The sequence below is a fragment of the Triticum dicoccoides genome, chromosome 4B (genome assembly GCF_002162155.2).
Source record: "Triticum dicoccoides isolate Atlit2015 ecotype Zavitan chromosome 4B, WEW_v2.0, whole genome shotgun sequence".
NCBI lineage: Eukaryota > Viridiplantae > Streptophyta > Magnoliopsida > Poales > Poaceae > Triticum > Triticum dicoccoides.
The window spans coordinates 681,419,204-681,433,685 of record NC_041387.1 but is presented as its reverse complement, the minus strand read 5'-3'; the positions used below and the strand labels follow the sequence as shown (position 1 = coordinate 681,433,685).

General features: G+C 44.8%; 1 protein-coding gene across 1 annotated transcript; it reads left to right on the top strand.

The window, feature by feature from the left end:
- Positions 1 to 9,510: 9,510 nt before the first annotated feature.
- LOC119294347 (flavanone 3-dioxygenase 2-like) lies at positions 9,511 to 11,686 on the top strand. Its single transcript, XM_037572550.1, has 4 exons — positions 9,511 to 9,749; positions 9,836 to 10,083; positions 10,188 to 10,515; positions 10,866 to 11,686. The coding sequence occupies exons 1-4, from the start codon at positions 9,573 to 9,575 to the stop codon at positions 11,094 to 11,096; spliced, it is 984 nt and encodes a 327-aa protein (XP_037428447.1). The 5' UTR covers positions 9,511 to 9,572; the 3' UTR covers positions 11,097 to 11,686.
- Positions 11,687 to 14,482: the final 2,796 nt, after the last annotated feature.

Below are 14,482 nucleotides of genomic sequence, written 5' to 3'. Positions count from 1 at the left end.
ATAAGAAGTGCATAAGAGCGAAGGGGGATTCACGCGTGGGATTGGACGCACCAAAGAGTCTTCCCTCGAAACCACTCAGAGATAATGTTCAGTCTTTGGTGGATTTGCTCGGATCTCGTCGTTGTTCGTCTACGTTCGTGTGTCTTCGGATTGGATTTTCTAATCTACGTTATTCTTCATCTGCGGCGGTTGCTGTTCTGGTGCGCTGGTCCTACGGGGCCTTAGCACGACGACTTTTCGACTGTCTACTACAACAAGTTGTGTCTGACTCCGGCAATGGAGGGTGATGATGGCGGCGCGCCTTCGGCTCACTTCAGTGTTAGTAGTTGTCGCTAGATGGCCTACGGATCTGGATGTAATTTTTATTATTTCTGATATTCGTTGTACTGCCATGATTGAAGATGAATAGATCGAAAATTTTCTCGCAAATAAATAAATAAATATGTTCAGTTAATAAGATTTCCATTGCTTAAGGTAGGGATAACGAACTGTTTTCTTCATCGACCAACCATATCTAACAAAAAATGTATTTACATTAAACGAACCGCAAATGAAGTTACATCAGGCTACTTGATATAATTGAATGTATCTCCGTTAAATACTCTGTAATAGGACACTAGAACAGATGGCACCACAAGTCACAACACACACATGTCTGAGTATATGTACTCATCTACCGCTACTGAAATGAATCAAGTTTACAGGCTGCCCGGCAAAAAAATTGTTTTACAGGCTGATTCTTGAGTCGGCATGTTCTAATTGGATTAAGGGTGAGGACCGGGCCCCACTCAGGTGAAAATCGAGTAGTGCTACATCAACATGGGTTTATTATAGAAGGTCACGGACTGGTTGACGTGGACCATTTTGAAACTAAACACCGAGGGAGGAACTGCCCGCGACCCCTAAAAATCAGGGGGACATAGATTTTAGTTTAGTAAGGAGCCCCCTAAAATGTCCGTAGTTGTTTGTGAGTCTAGCATTATTACTGAAAATAGGGGGACGGTGAAGAGGAAAATGCTAGACGCACGGACGATTACGGGCGTTTTACAGGGCATCCTTCTAACTAATCTCTCTGCCCCCTCTGATTGGGGGGTGGACCCTTCCTCCCCCCAATCCTTATTACTAATGGTTCACGTCAACCAGTCTGTGAAACCCCGTAAAATTAATCCGTTGATGTAGCATTACTCCGGTGAAGAGAAGTTAAGGAAGGGTTCCGTACGTGGAGTATTTTTCGTCACTCGCATGGGCCCAGCTTGTACCTATATCTTAGCCCATTTTCTTGACTCGACTTGGAGCCGTCACCGAGCACGGATCCTCTCTTCTGCCACCGCTGGAACATGTATACCTTCAATGACTTGATACTACCTAGGACGGCATGTTGTGATCAGTTCATTGCATGCAGTGATACTAATTAGTAAATAAATATTAAGTTTTCTCTTTTTCTCTCCACCTTAATCGCGGTGTGATGCCTAAGCATAGAAAATAAACCATGTCCCATCTCGTCCGTATCACAAAAGTTGCACTAAGATTCATGGGAGCCAACAAACTCCAAGTCCGAGGGCATCTCCGACGTGGGTCATAAAAAATGTCTAAGCCGGACCATCCAGATATTTTTAGGCCTTCAACACTATTCATCAAATTACACCTGAAATCCCACAAAACCTCCCTAAACCGAGGGGAGCTCTAGGGGATTTCATACATTATTCCGGCCCGAACCATGTCTCTCCACAGCGCAGGCTTCTCGCGCATCTCTTTTTCCTCTCGGTTCGTCTGGTTCATTGTCACTGTAAGTCATAGCTCATAGACTAGACTTGAGGAACACAGTTGATGGCCGGGCTTTCCACAGACACATACATACATATCCGCGGACATTTGATAAGGTCCATTTGGTGATCCGCATTGGATATGATGCTTCCCTCGATGCTTTCTTCGATCCGATTTATTCGAAAGTTGCTTAATAACCCAGAAAGTTGTACCCCTAAGTGGACCAGTGATCATAACCGCTCGAAATTTGTCTTCGTGTATACCTCATCCGCTCACCGAGGCAGATTAGCTAGTTTAACTAGGACAACACACTTCCCTCGGCAGTGATACATTTGTGACAATTTGGTCAATCTACTCAATAAATGTTATGCAAGTGTGTACTTCTGGTGAAGTACTTGGTGTGTGCTCGCATATGTATTGTGCTCGGACAAAATCACACATGAGAAACTAGACATACTAACGCACGTGCGTTGCTACGGACTACAATGTCCGTGCATTGATACGGACATAATGCAAGTAAATAAATCAATCAGGCTTTATATCTAAAGACATGTCTAATGTCTAACATATACCCCCTTTATCAATTTATTTAGTAAATACTATGGGGTCGGTCGCCAGAATAATTTTTGTAACAACCAATGCGTCTTTTCCCTTTCCTATGTCCACCTCCTCCCGTTCCCCCAACGCACCCTCTTGGTGCCGGCCAAACCGCAGTTCCCCACCAATCACAACCGACAATTCTACCGTGTTACGCCTCGTTGACTCGCCCTACCCTAGCCTCCAAAACCGTCGGCTCAGTGTCGTCCACCCTCCCCCTCCTCTTTTTCTCCGACACCGTCAACCTTTGACAAATCACCAAATCATGTGGTGTTACAACTAACAGTTGGCACCAAACTGTGTCGTATATGTTACATTTTTTAGAACATGTAAAAAAGAGATATGAGAAGTACTAGATTTCGGCAGCTTTACCCAAAAATGGCTAAGTGACTAAACTTAGGTTATCCGGCAAATAAGGGGTGGCCATATATCCAGTCTGGCAACTTGGGGCAGGCCAAGTTTAAAATTTTAATCAACACAACGAGAACATTTTGAATGTTTAACTAAAGCATTACCAAAACAACATTTGAAGCATCCAAAGAACATAACACGAGCGACGGCAGACGAGGACAGCAAGCAAGGGAGGAGTTGGGCGGCTGCGTGGAGGCGGGAGAAATTGAGGAGGGAGGTGGGAGAAGTTCGGTCGATGCGGGGGACCCGTCAATTTTGAGAGGATTTGAGATGGGTCCGGTTTGACAGAGCCCACATGGTGGACGTGTCTGGGCATCCCCATAAGCGCCCCAAATATGGGGAGTTCTGGTCAGCCTGGGTATTTGGGCCGGACTTGCACAGTCCGGTTCGGTGGCAATTTTGCGTCCGGTCACTAACCGGGCAGCCCTTCCAGACGTTTGGGGCGGATTTGAGGGCTTCGGTTGTAGATGCTCTACCTATATAGAACCAAGCTAAGTCTTGTTTCAGTCCAGGCTTTACAACAGACCTAAAAATGCCTATCTCAGCATTCAAAAAAAATATCATTATTTAGCGCTTTTCTTTAATCTTCATGGTACAAATGACTGAATTATTGCATCTGTTTAAATGAGTTTTGGCGGTTTTATCCGCAGTTGCTTTAGAAATAGTCATGGATTTCATAACACAATTTTAATGCAGAATTACTCAGACTATATTTATAGAATGCAACAAAATTACGCATCATGAAAGTAGTAAATTGGCGCAAATTATTCTGAAAAATCTAATAATCTTAGTGCGTGACAGTGATCTAAAACATCTTATATTTATTTGTGGAGAAATAGTACGAAGCAAGTGCCAATTTGTTTTATCTGGGTGTGGCTCATACAGACGCACATCATTGGAAAGCAAAGAATCTAGCACGTGTACGTACGACGTGGAAGCGCCGTGGCTAACATGATACACACAGTGCACCGTGAGAACGTAACGAATTTGAGGTTGGAAACGAGATGCTTCGTATATGTGCAGTTGCCAACCCTGAGCGAAAACGACAGCGGAGACCAAACTTGCATAAGCGCAAACAAAACCAAACATTTTCGTTCGGAGTCGGACTGCTGTAATAAGCAGTTTCTGTGAACTAGTAGAGACCTGGACTGGAATCCCGGCCGATCTCATCTTTCGGTGGACGTGGACGGTGCCGTCTTTGAAGCACTATACAAATCTCACCATGAAGCAGCGCGGAGGACTTGGACCAAGCAGCCACTTGCTTGGCTTAGGAGGAAGGTTCAGAGGGAGTGATACAGTACAATTCGAAGTTTTCTCTTTATCCACTTGCTTGTCGATGGAGGTGTATCCATCCTTCAATACGCTGATGATACAATCATCTTTATGGAGCACGACTTGGCCAAGGCGAGAAATATGAAGTTGTTGTTATGCCTCTTCGAACAATTGTCCGGGTTAAAGATTAACTTTCATAAGAGCGAGTTGTTCTGCTTTGGTAGAGTCAAAGACGAACAGGAGTCGTATAAGCAATTGTTTGGGTGCGAGTTGGAGAGTTTGCCCTTCTCCTACCTTGGTATTCCGATTCACCATCGTAGGCTAACAAACAGAGAGTGGAAGTGTATCGAGGACCGATTTGAGAAAAACTGAGTTGCTGGAAGGGTAAGCTCATGTCATACGGAGGCCGATTAATCTTGATAAATTCGGTCCTCACGAGTATGCCTATGTTTCTCTTATCGTTCCTTGAGGTCCCAGTTGGTGTTAGGAAAAGACTGAACTTTTATCGGTCACGCTTCTTTTGGCAGGGTGATGAACTTAAAAGAAAATACCGGCTCGCTAAATGGGATATTATCTGTCGACCCAAAGACCAAGGAGGGCTTGGTATCGAGAATCTTGAGGTTAAGAACAGATGCCTTCTTAGTAAGTGGTTGTGAAAGCTCGCTTCTGGGACTGAAGCCATGTGGGCGCAAATCCTTCGCAGCAAGTACCTCCAGATTAGAACTCTGTCCCAGGTAACAGTTAGGCCGACTGACTCGCCCTTCTGGAAAGGACTCATGAAAGTCAAACAATTGATGTTCAATAGGACTAGAGTTGTTATTGGAGACGGTGCTACTACTCGTTTCTGGGAGGATACTTGGCTTGGCGATTCACCCTTGGCCATTCAATACCCGTCTTTATATCGTATTGCTCAACGACGTGAAGTGTTCGTGGCAACAGTATTTCAATCTATCCCCCTTAATATTCAGTTTAGACGGTCGCTAGCGGGCAATCGTTGTGAAGTTTGGCTCCATTTAGTTAGGAGACTGATGGAGGTTCAACTTTCTGACCAACCTGATGAATTACGCTGGAAGTTGACTAGGTCTGGAGTATTCACAGTTAAGTCAATGTATATTGATGTCATTAATTCGAGCTCCATTCCAACTTCCAAGAATGTCTGGGATGTCAAAGTTCCTTTGAAAATAAAAGTGTTTATGTGGTTTGTCCATAAACAAGTTATTCTAACAAAGGACAACTTATTAAAGCGTAATTGGACAGGACCTACTAGGTGTAGTTTCTGTGATCGGGATGAGACGATTAAGCATCTCTTTTTTGATTGCCCGTTGGCCAAGGTCCTTTGGCGGACGGTTCACATTGCTTTTAACATTACTCCACCGACTACTGTTAATGCTTTATTTGGGACTTGGCTTAATGGGATTGAGTCTGCCTTAGCAAGACATATTCGGGTTGGAGTCTACGCTCTGCTGTGGACCATCTGGCGTTGCAGAAATGATTTGGTTTTTAACAGAATATCACGGATTCATTTTTTGCAGGTTATTTTCCGCGCTACGGCGGTGATCCGTTCGTGGTCACTACTCACTCCGATGGAGGCCAGGAAGCATTTGGTTACTGGGTCTATCCGTTGGGAGATGGTAGTTCGGGATATCTTCAACCGGTTTGGATGGCGGTCATGTAATAGGATAGGCAATTAGTTTACCTACCTTTTTAGCCAGCCGGTTGTGGCATCTTTTATTGGCTAGTCTGTGTTCTAGCCTTTAGCGCTCTGTGTGAGCTGCCTTATCTTTCTTTAAGTTTGACACTTTGGAACTTTGTTGGCACAATTTGAGTTCTGTTAATAAGATGGCCGTATGCATCACTCTGGATGCAGAGGCCGGGGAGCCCCCCTTTTCGAAAAAAAAACAAGACAAGATATAATTCAGAGTTTGACAAGCAGCTGCTTTGAAAGGATGAAAACTCTTAGCCGGCGGCGTGTAGACCGAGTCAATAATGGACAGTGAAAAAAAACACACACATACATAGCAAAGACGACTAGTGTATGTTGAACTGCCAAACTGTCCTACATATATCTATCTAGGAACGGAGGAAGTATTTGATATGACCTTTTTGTTTACAATAGCAGGCGGGTCTAGCGGGCGTGCGGATTGCGGGTTAGTCCGGTTAGCTCAAGGCTGACTGGATATGTAGATTGTTGCAGACAAAAACGAATCAATAGCATTTTCATAAAACAAAACATTTCATAATTCTTTTTCATCACTTACTAGCAACAGAATCATAAATTACTATGCAAGACAAAGGTCAAAAGACACATTTAGAAATGTTTCGATATTTGAAATGATGTGTATTGTGCAATTAACAAGTACTATAATATTAATGAAGTACTCCTTCCACGAAAAAGAAAGCTCTTATATTATGAGACGAAGGGAGTACTTAACACTTTGGACACACTAAGAATAACCCCTTGCATTTACGAGGATCATCCTTCTAGTTTGATTACAAGTTACTACTAGTATGCATTCGCAAAAAAAAAACTAGTATAGTTTAACTAGTTTTTTTTTTAAACTGGGCAATAGTTTAACTAGTGAAGACGACTAGAACATCCTTTTACGATGGAGTGGTCACTGTATAATAATAGTCATTTTGAAAAGAATCTCTCTCCCTTTTATGAAATGATTTGAATTATAGAGACTCGGATTACCGATATGATGGCATTGAGACCTGGATCAGCAATGATGCAATGGGACTTATTTTGTTATAATATATGCAACTTGGTCTACTTCTCCTCCGAGGTCATTTGAAATGTGTGTGGCTTCTTTCAATCTTGGAATTTATTATGTCGAGTTGTTCTTTTATGAAATCAACGCCTATATTTAGATGGTTAGAGGAAGGATGATACACTCAACCAATATATTTTTTTCTTCGAGAAACCGGCAGGAGCACTGCCTTTTCATTTCAAATGAAAGAGAGAGAGAGAGAGAGAGAGAGAGAGTTTATGTACAGAGGTGACAGGTTTTTCTAAGGAACCTGACAAAAACCCCTACACTCAACCAATATCAGATCAAGTTGAAACCCCTAGGGTTACCCCATATATGTGCTGACGCGTAAGATGCCACTCTCTGCTTTATCAATAACTTGAAATGCTCAATTTTGTTTTTTCGTTTACGTTTCCGTATTATCCTAGAACGGAGGAAAAATTCTGGCTCCATTTTCTATCCCTACATCCATACAATTCGCCGCGGACAGAGACATGTATACAGACAGGCCGCAACTGGCTCGGTCGAGAGCTACCAGTCGCCGGCCGCGTCGGCACGGCTGGGTCACGCGCGCAGCGACAGCCGCCGGTTGCTGTCTCGCGCGGACTACACTAGTAGCACCACTCCAATTTAAACCGACGTGTCTATCCACGGCATGGCTTGCCTAGCGCCCCAGCGCGTGCCACTGATTTTCCACCGACCCCTGCCTGGAGCCAGTTTAGGAAGGCAATGAAAGTCATACCTTTGACGCTAAGCTTCACCCTCAGCCTCAGGCGTGCGGCACACTGTTTTTCTGGCTAACTTTAGCCACGAGCACGCAAATTCAGCAAGGAATTGACGATATAGCCTTTAATGGCATCCACGGTAGTACTACGTACTACATATATATCATGCGAACTGAAGAATTAATGGCGGAAACGCCTACCGCCAGCGCTTAAGAGCTAAGAGCATGGTTAATAGTATAACTACATGGACATGTCATGTCATTAAAACAGTTAGCATTATCAATTGGTCATATGATCGAGCAGGCTATAAGGTTGGCTATAAGCTCGCTTTTTTTTTCCCACTTTCTCTCTATCTCTTTCCTCTCATTAAATGCTTTTGCCTAGGAGCACGCACAGAGCCTCGCTCTTGCATGAAAGCCCATTCCTTCACTTTTTCCTTATCTCTCTTCTCCACATAGGCAAAAATGCCATGTAACCATCCTTATAGCCCACTATTGTACTTTCCCTAAGCAAACGACAGCTACCTCCCCCCTCCCCACCCCACCAACACCCCGCCGCGCCCAGCCACCTATCGGAGAGAAAACTGCGGCTGTGCCACCGCTATAATAAACTACAAGACGCGGCCCCCCTCCCCCAGCCCAGCTTCTTCCAGTACTTCCACGCCGCGCGTAACACCTCTCTTTCATCCGTCGTTGTGTCTGCGTCGCCGCCTCCTCCTCGTCGTAACCCATATATGTCTGAACGCGTAAGATGCCACTCTGCTCCATCAATAACTTGAAATGCTCATTTTATGTGCTGGATCTGACTAGCTTCCACAGAGTACAAAACAAGAAAGAAAACAAACTGTCGTCTATGATGAAACGAGAAAAAAATATAGAGACCAGAAAAAGAGGTACTCCAATTGGATTGAAAAAAGAAGGGACATGGTAAAAGAAATTTGCAGTCAATTGACCCCCGCCCCCATTAGTTGAAATCTGACGTCTGAGTTGCAGCTGGTACCTCAGGTCATCCTTTTGCCCTAGCTTCCTCCGGTCATTGTTCTCTTGCAGTACTCCGAAGCCATCCCGGCCACCTCTCATCGCCACCCGTGGCCGATGGCGCTACCGGCATCCGCTGGCCCGCCACAAGCTGCCACCTTTGTAAGCCTACCCCACCTCCCCCCGCGCAGCCATCCCTCTAACCCTTGACCTCTTCTCCAGCTCCAGCGAGCCCCTCGCCCGCATCCAGAGGTCTCAACCTATGACTCCCATCTGTCGGTGACACCCCTGCCACGTCACTACAGGCTTGGCTGGACCTCCTTGGAGCTCGTCACTGCAACGCCATCTTTACCACGGTGTTGCACTCGGAAATCGAATAAGAGAACTTGACAATAGCAAACGCGGAAAAAGAAAGTTGCTACGGCATATAGCTTTTGACTTAGAAATATATTTTAGTTGAATGGCTAGAAGGGCAGTGACACACTTAACCCATGAGGGGTTGAATTCAAACCTTAAGTTTACTGTCATATATGTTTGAACATGCCACTCGGTTTTGTCAGTAACTTGAAATTCTCATCCTTGTGTTGTAGATCTGACTAGTTTAAACGAGAAAGAAAACAAACTGCCCTCCATTATCCGGCTAAGACAAACGTACATAGATATTCTTTTTTGTGCTGACAAAACCTTTTACGAAAATGAGGTACTCCTCCTAATCAAATTAATTGACGCAGTTTCAGTAGAATTAATTACAAGTATTGTTTTGGGAAAAAGAAAGTCTCTAAACCTAAAAAGTGTGCTTTTGCAACAAGGACAGTAACCTTCGGAGGGATGACACGCCGCAAACGCCTGGCTGGCACGCCATCCGTCCGGTCCGGTGCTGGAGGTACGTCACCGGTCGCCAGGCCGATGACGTCCCGCGCATTGGCTGTGACTGTTGACGGGCCGCTCAGACCGTCCATAAATGCCCCGGCTTCCCCGCCTGCTCGAACAAACCCAGCCGCGGAGTTCCTCTGCTCTCGCCTCGATCGCGACATCTATCTGTTACCTCTCTCTCGTGGGTGTGTCCTTCCGCCGGCATGGCGGAGCAGCTCATCTCCACGGCCGTGCAACACACGCTGCCCGATAGCTACGTCCGGGCGGTTCCAGAGGTCGTCCCGGACGCCGACATCCCCGTCGTCGACCTCGCCAACCCCGACCGCGCCGCCGTCGTCACCCAGATCGGCGCCGCCTGCAGCTCCCACGGCTTCTTCCAGGTTCCTATTCCCATTCCGTTTCAGTGCACTGCTTCTGCTTTCGCTCACCGTGCTCGCGTATGTCGTGTGTGGTTTCCGATCGCCAGGTGCTCAACCACGGGCTGCCGCTGGAGCTCATGCTCGAAGCGATGGCGGTGGCGCACGAGTTCTTCCGCCTCTCGCCGGAGGAGAAGGCCAGGCTCTACTCCGACGACCGGGCCAAGAAGATGCGCCTCTCAACCAGCTTCAACGTGCGCAAGGAGACTGTGCACAACTGGCGCGACTACCTCCGGCTGCACTGCCACCCGCTGGAGCAGTTCGTCCCGGAGGGGCCAGCCAATCCGCTGCCCTTAAGGTACTCTTCACCAATTCCCGCCATTACTCTTTCATTCGTACGGTGCACTTGACATGATGCTTCCTTCAACTATTCGTAACTTGTGAGGTTTACATATGGTCCAGGGATGTCATGGGCACATACTGCAAAGAGGTCCGGGAGCTCGGGTTCAGGTTCTACGCGGCGATATCGGAAAGCATGGGGCTGGAGCAGGACTACGTCAAGAAGGTCCTCGGCGAGCAAGAGCAGCACATGGCGGCCAACTTCTACCCCAAGTACCCGTCGCCAGAGCTGACCTACGGGCTCCCGGCGCACACGGTCCCCAACGGCCTCACCACCCTGATGATGGACGAGCAGGTCACCGGGCTGCAGGTGCTCAAGGAAGGCCGTTGGATCGCCGTCAACCCGCGGCCCAACGCGTTCGTCGTCAACCGCGGCGACCAGTGGCTGCAGGTGATGCACAAGCAAGCACAAGTACTCCCTTCATTTTTATTTACTTCGATATATTAGTTTTGTCTAGAGTTAAACTTCATGTACTTTCAACTAATTTGTAGATAAATATGTTAACATATACACCACCAAATCAATATCATTGAATTCATCATTACTTATATTTTCACATCATATAATCTTTTTAATGTAAATGTTCATATTTTTTTCTACAAACTTGGTCCAACTGTATAAAGCTTGACTTTAGTCAAAACTAATATGCGAACTAAATAAAAACGGAGGGAGTACATACGTATCTCATCAACCTAATTGTCCACACGTTCAGTAAAATATTGTTGTATCTGCTGGACCAGAACTGCATCCACATACATAATCAAGACAAAACCCTTGGCGGGGCAGCAGTCGGTGCGGCATCACGCGGCACGGAAGCAGGCGGTGCGGCATCACGAGGCGCGCTAGCAGGCGGCGTGGGAGCAGGCGGCGCGGCCAAGGTCTCCGCCGCGGCGAGAATGATAAATGCCTTGGCCAATGTCACTAGCGCGGTCGTCGACATCTTCAAATGCGCCAACGCCAACGACGAGTGACGGCAGGAAATACATAAGGGAAGTCAACAGCCGCCTTCTCCTCCTCCAAGAAAGAAAGTTAGGGTTCGTGCCTCTCGCCGTCGCTGGCGCAGGTCCGCCTCGTCTCCGATGGCCCTAGGGCCATGGAGGCGCAGTGGATCCTGTCAAGGGCCGGCGGGAGGGCTCCATTTTTAGCCGATTTTTTCAATCTTGCTAGGGTTTGTGTCCTGCTCACGAAGGCGAGACGGCGGCGGCTCCTTGAAGATGGAATAAAGGTCTCCCCGCCTAGCCCCGTTCCGGCAGTGCGTCTAGCATCGTTGGTGGGCGTGTGGAGATGTGTCTCCGGCAGATCTATCTTTGGTGGATTTGCTCGGATCTCGTCGTTGTTTATGTACATTCGTGTGTTTTCGATTTGGATCCTTCCGATCTACGTTATTTTTATCGGCGGCGGTTGCTGTTATTGGGTGTTGGTCCTATGGGGGCTTAACACGACGATTTCTCGACTGTCTACTACAACAAGGTGTGCCCGACTCTGGCGATGGAGGGGTAATGACGGTGGCGCGCCTTCGGCTCGCTTCAGTGCGTGTAGTCGTCGTTAGGTGGTCTTTGGATCTGGATGTAATTTTTATTTCTAGTGTTCGTTGTACTGTCTTGATTGAAGATGAATAGATTGAAAGTTTTCCCGAAAAAAAAAACGCCGATGACGAGTGAAGAATACGTTTTTTTTTCAGTCAACTCCATCAGCAGCAGAGAATATAACTCTGCTCCAAAAGAAAAATGTATCTTCATGCACTACATAGAATAAGCTGCTGCTCTACCAAAGAATACGGTTTTATACAGGGGAATTCATACAGAGATTGAGATTTGGAACATTTTTTTGCTTGCTCTGTTTTTTCTTGATGTTGCTCTGCTTTGTGCACTGTGTCCAAAAAGTGTCAGTTTTCGTATAATGTCCACATCATCAATTTTGGCTGCTTGATTGGTAAGATCCTGTGGCTGACAACTTAACATCCACATGCGAGCACTGCCACTAAAATGAAGTCAAGTACATAAGACCACTATTACAAAACACGGGCATTCGAAAAAATAAAGTTCCAGAAGCTAGATACTTCACCAAAGGAAATCTGGCGCAGATAATGCAGCGAGGCGAAAGCCAGAACGAACCAAACCTGCGATCATCGGAGACAGACATGAACTTTGATCCATCAGAGGACCAAGCTATCTGAAATATTGAACCCTCATGTTCCTTCAGCCTTCCAATATGAACTGCCATGTATTTATTATCCCTAAAACCGAAAACTTCCGCGTGTGTTATGTTTGCGCTGGTGTTTTGTCGGAAAAGAATACCAGAACACACGGGCATATTTGGTTTTTCGTTTTCGTTTCCGTATTATCCTATAACGGAGGAAAAATTCCCGCTCCATTTTCATCCCTACATCCATACAATAGTTTTTCATTTCCTTGCGAGTCTAAACAAAGCGTAGTCGAAGGAGGATAGTCGAGATGGGGGGCTCTCGCGCACAGCCGCCGCCTCCTTGATCAGCCTGCTCTAGCCACACACCAGTCTGGCGAGACCAGATCCGGATTCAGCATCGCACCCTTGTTCCTCCCACAGGCTGTGTCCTTCCCTGCGACAAGTGTGCAAGCAAGACGGTGCCACACAGCTGTACTTTCATGAGAAGCACGACCTTACTTCCACGAGATCGACAACCTAAGGAAAAGCACAACCCGTGCTACCAAAAAAAAAGGAAAATCACGACCGTGCTTGCAAGCTCTGGTTATTTTCGGTATTTGTTTTTTTGTTGCCGTTTTTATTTTCTGGTTTCTAGTTTTTTCATAAAGAAAAGTTCATCGAAACCTATTAGCATGGGTGTAGTCTTCAAGTTTTTTACGAGAGAAATCCAACGGCGAAAACGGTTGGTTATTTAAAAGCACGGTTCAAGATATAAAATGTTCTGGATAAACGAATCTATAAAAAAAAGGAAAAACTTTCAGGTTACAGCAAGTGGCGCACAAGCGCCTAAGAAGGCGGGTAGTGTCCTTTGCCAGGGGTAACCCTCAACTAGTGAGTTCGTGTTTGATTTGATCAATCAGTCAACGGGATGAAAACGGAGTGGCCTGGTTTCTACCATGTTTACCTTCATTTTCATACTCGCCGAAAAATTCCAAAAAAAAAACTTTTTAGTGTAAGAGAAACAAAATATACAATTTCTCTGGAAACGAATACGACACAAACACAAAGTCAAATATCATTAGAACTCAAAAATATACAATAAAATCAACAAATTCAATTGCTAAGTGACTATAAATATTATGATATATCTATACTACTTATAAAAGAGCAAACATTATCTTCTCTAAACGAACCCCATAAAATATACATAGACCCATTATCACTGCATGATTCAGGCCCATTAAACTCAATTTGACAACTTGCTTTAACCTAATTCATTATCTGATGTGCACTTAGTAATTTTCTTTGACGGTTGTACTTCACCGCAAAGGAAAATAACAATCTTCCGCCACGTCCTACTGAAAAAAAATAAGAATTCATCAACCGTTACTTTGAGTGTCATGTTTGTTTTGTCTGTAGAAGTGGATGATCTCTGGACTTCGCTACACCCAGGTTTAGGGAATCACTTGTTTGTTCCTTTGGTTATGCGTATGCAAAAAGTTCATGAATTTGAGATAATATTTCCGAATTTATAAAATAATGAATTTAAATATTATTCACATCTAGTAAAAAAATGTTGAGGAATTTTTTAAAATATTCGAGTTATTTTCCTGAAATTTCTAAAAATGTAATTGATTTTGTGAAAAAGTTGATCATTTCAAAAAATATTCAAGAACTAAAAAAATGTTCATGAATTTGGAAAATTTCGAAAACTGAAAAAAGTTTTCAAATTTAATAAAATTTTCACATATTTTAAAACGTTTGCTAACTAAAAAAAACATCACGAACGAAAAAGTGAGGAAAAATAAAAACGAAAATAAACCAGCAAAGGTAAAGAAATGAATACCAGTAAAAACTGATAAAAAAGACAAGGAAAAACCTAACGAATAATCTTTAAGAACCTTGATAAAAGCGAAAAACCCAGCTATGTGTGGGGTATGTGCATGGGTTATTCGCAAGGCCCTTATACTTGACCATGTTCCAGGAGAGCAGCTTTTTATGGGATGGGCTCGAGGGAGACCATTTAAAAAATAGAATTTTCTAAAAAAAATTAAACAATAGAATGTATTAAAAAATCAAAAATGTCTAAATTATTTCTACAAATACATATATGTTCTCTAAGTAAGGGACGCGACTTTTTGGCTCTCGGGTGCATCTGCACCCGAGGTGAACAGTAAATTCATTTAAAATAGTGAAAAAAATCTGAGTTGTTTTGTGATGCTAGATACTCATG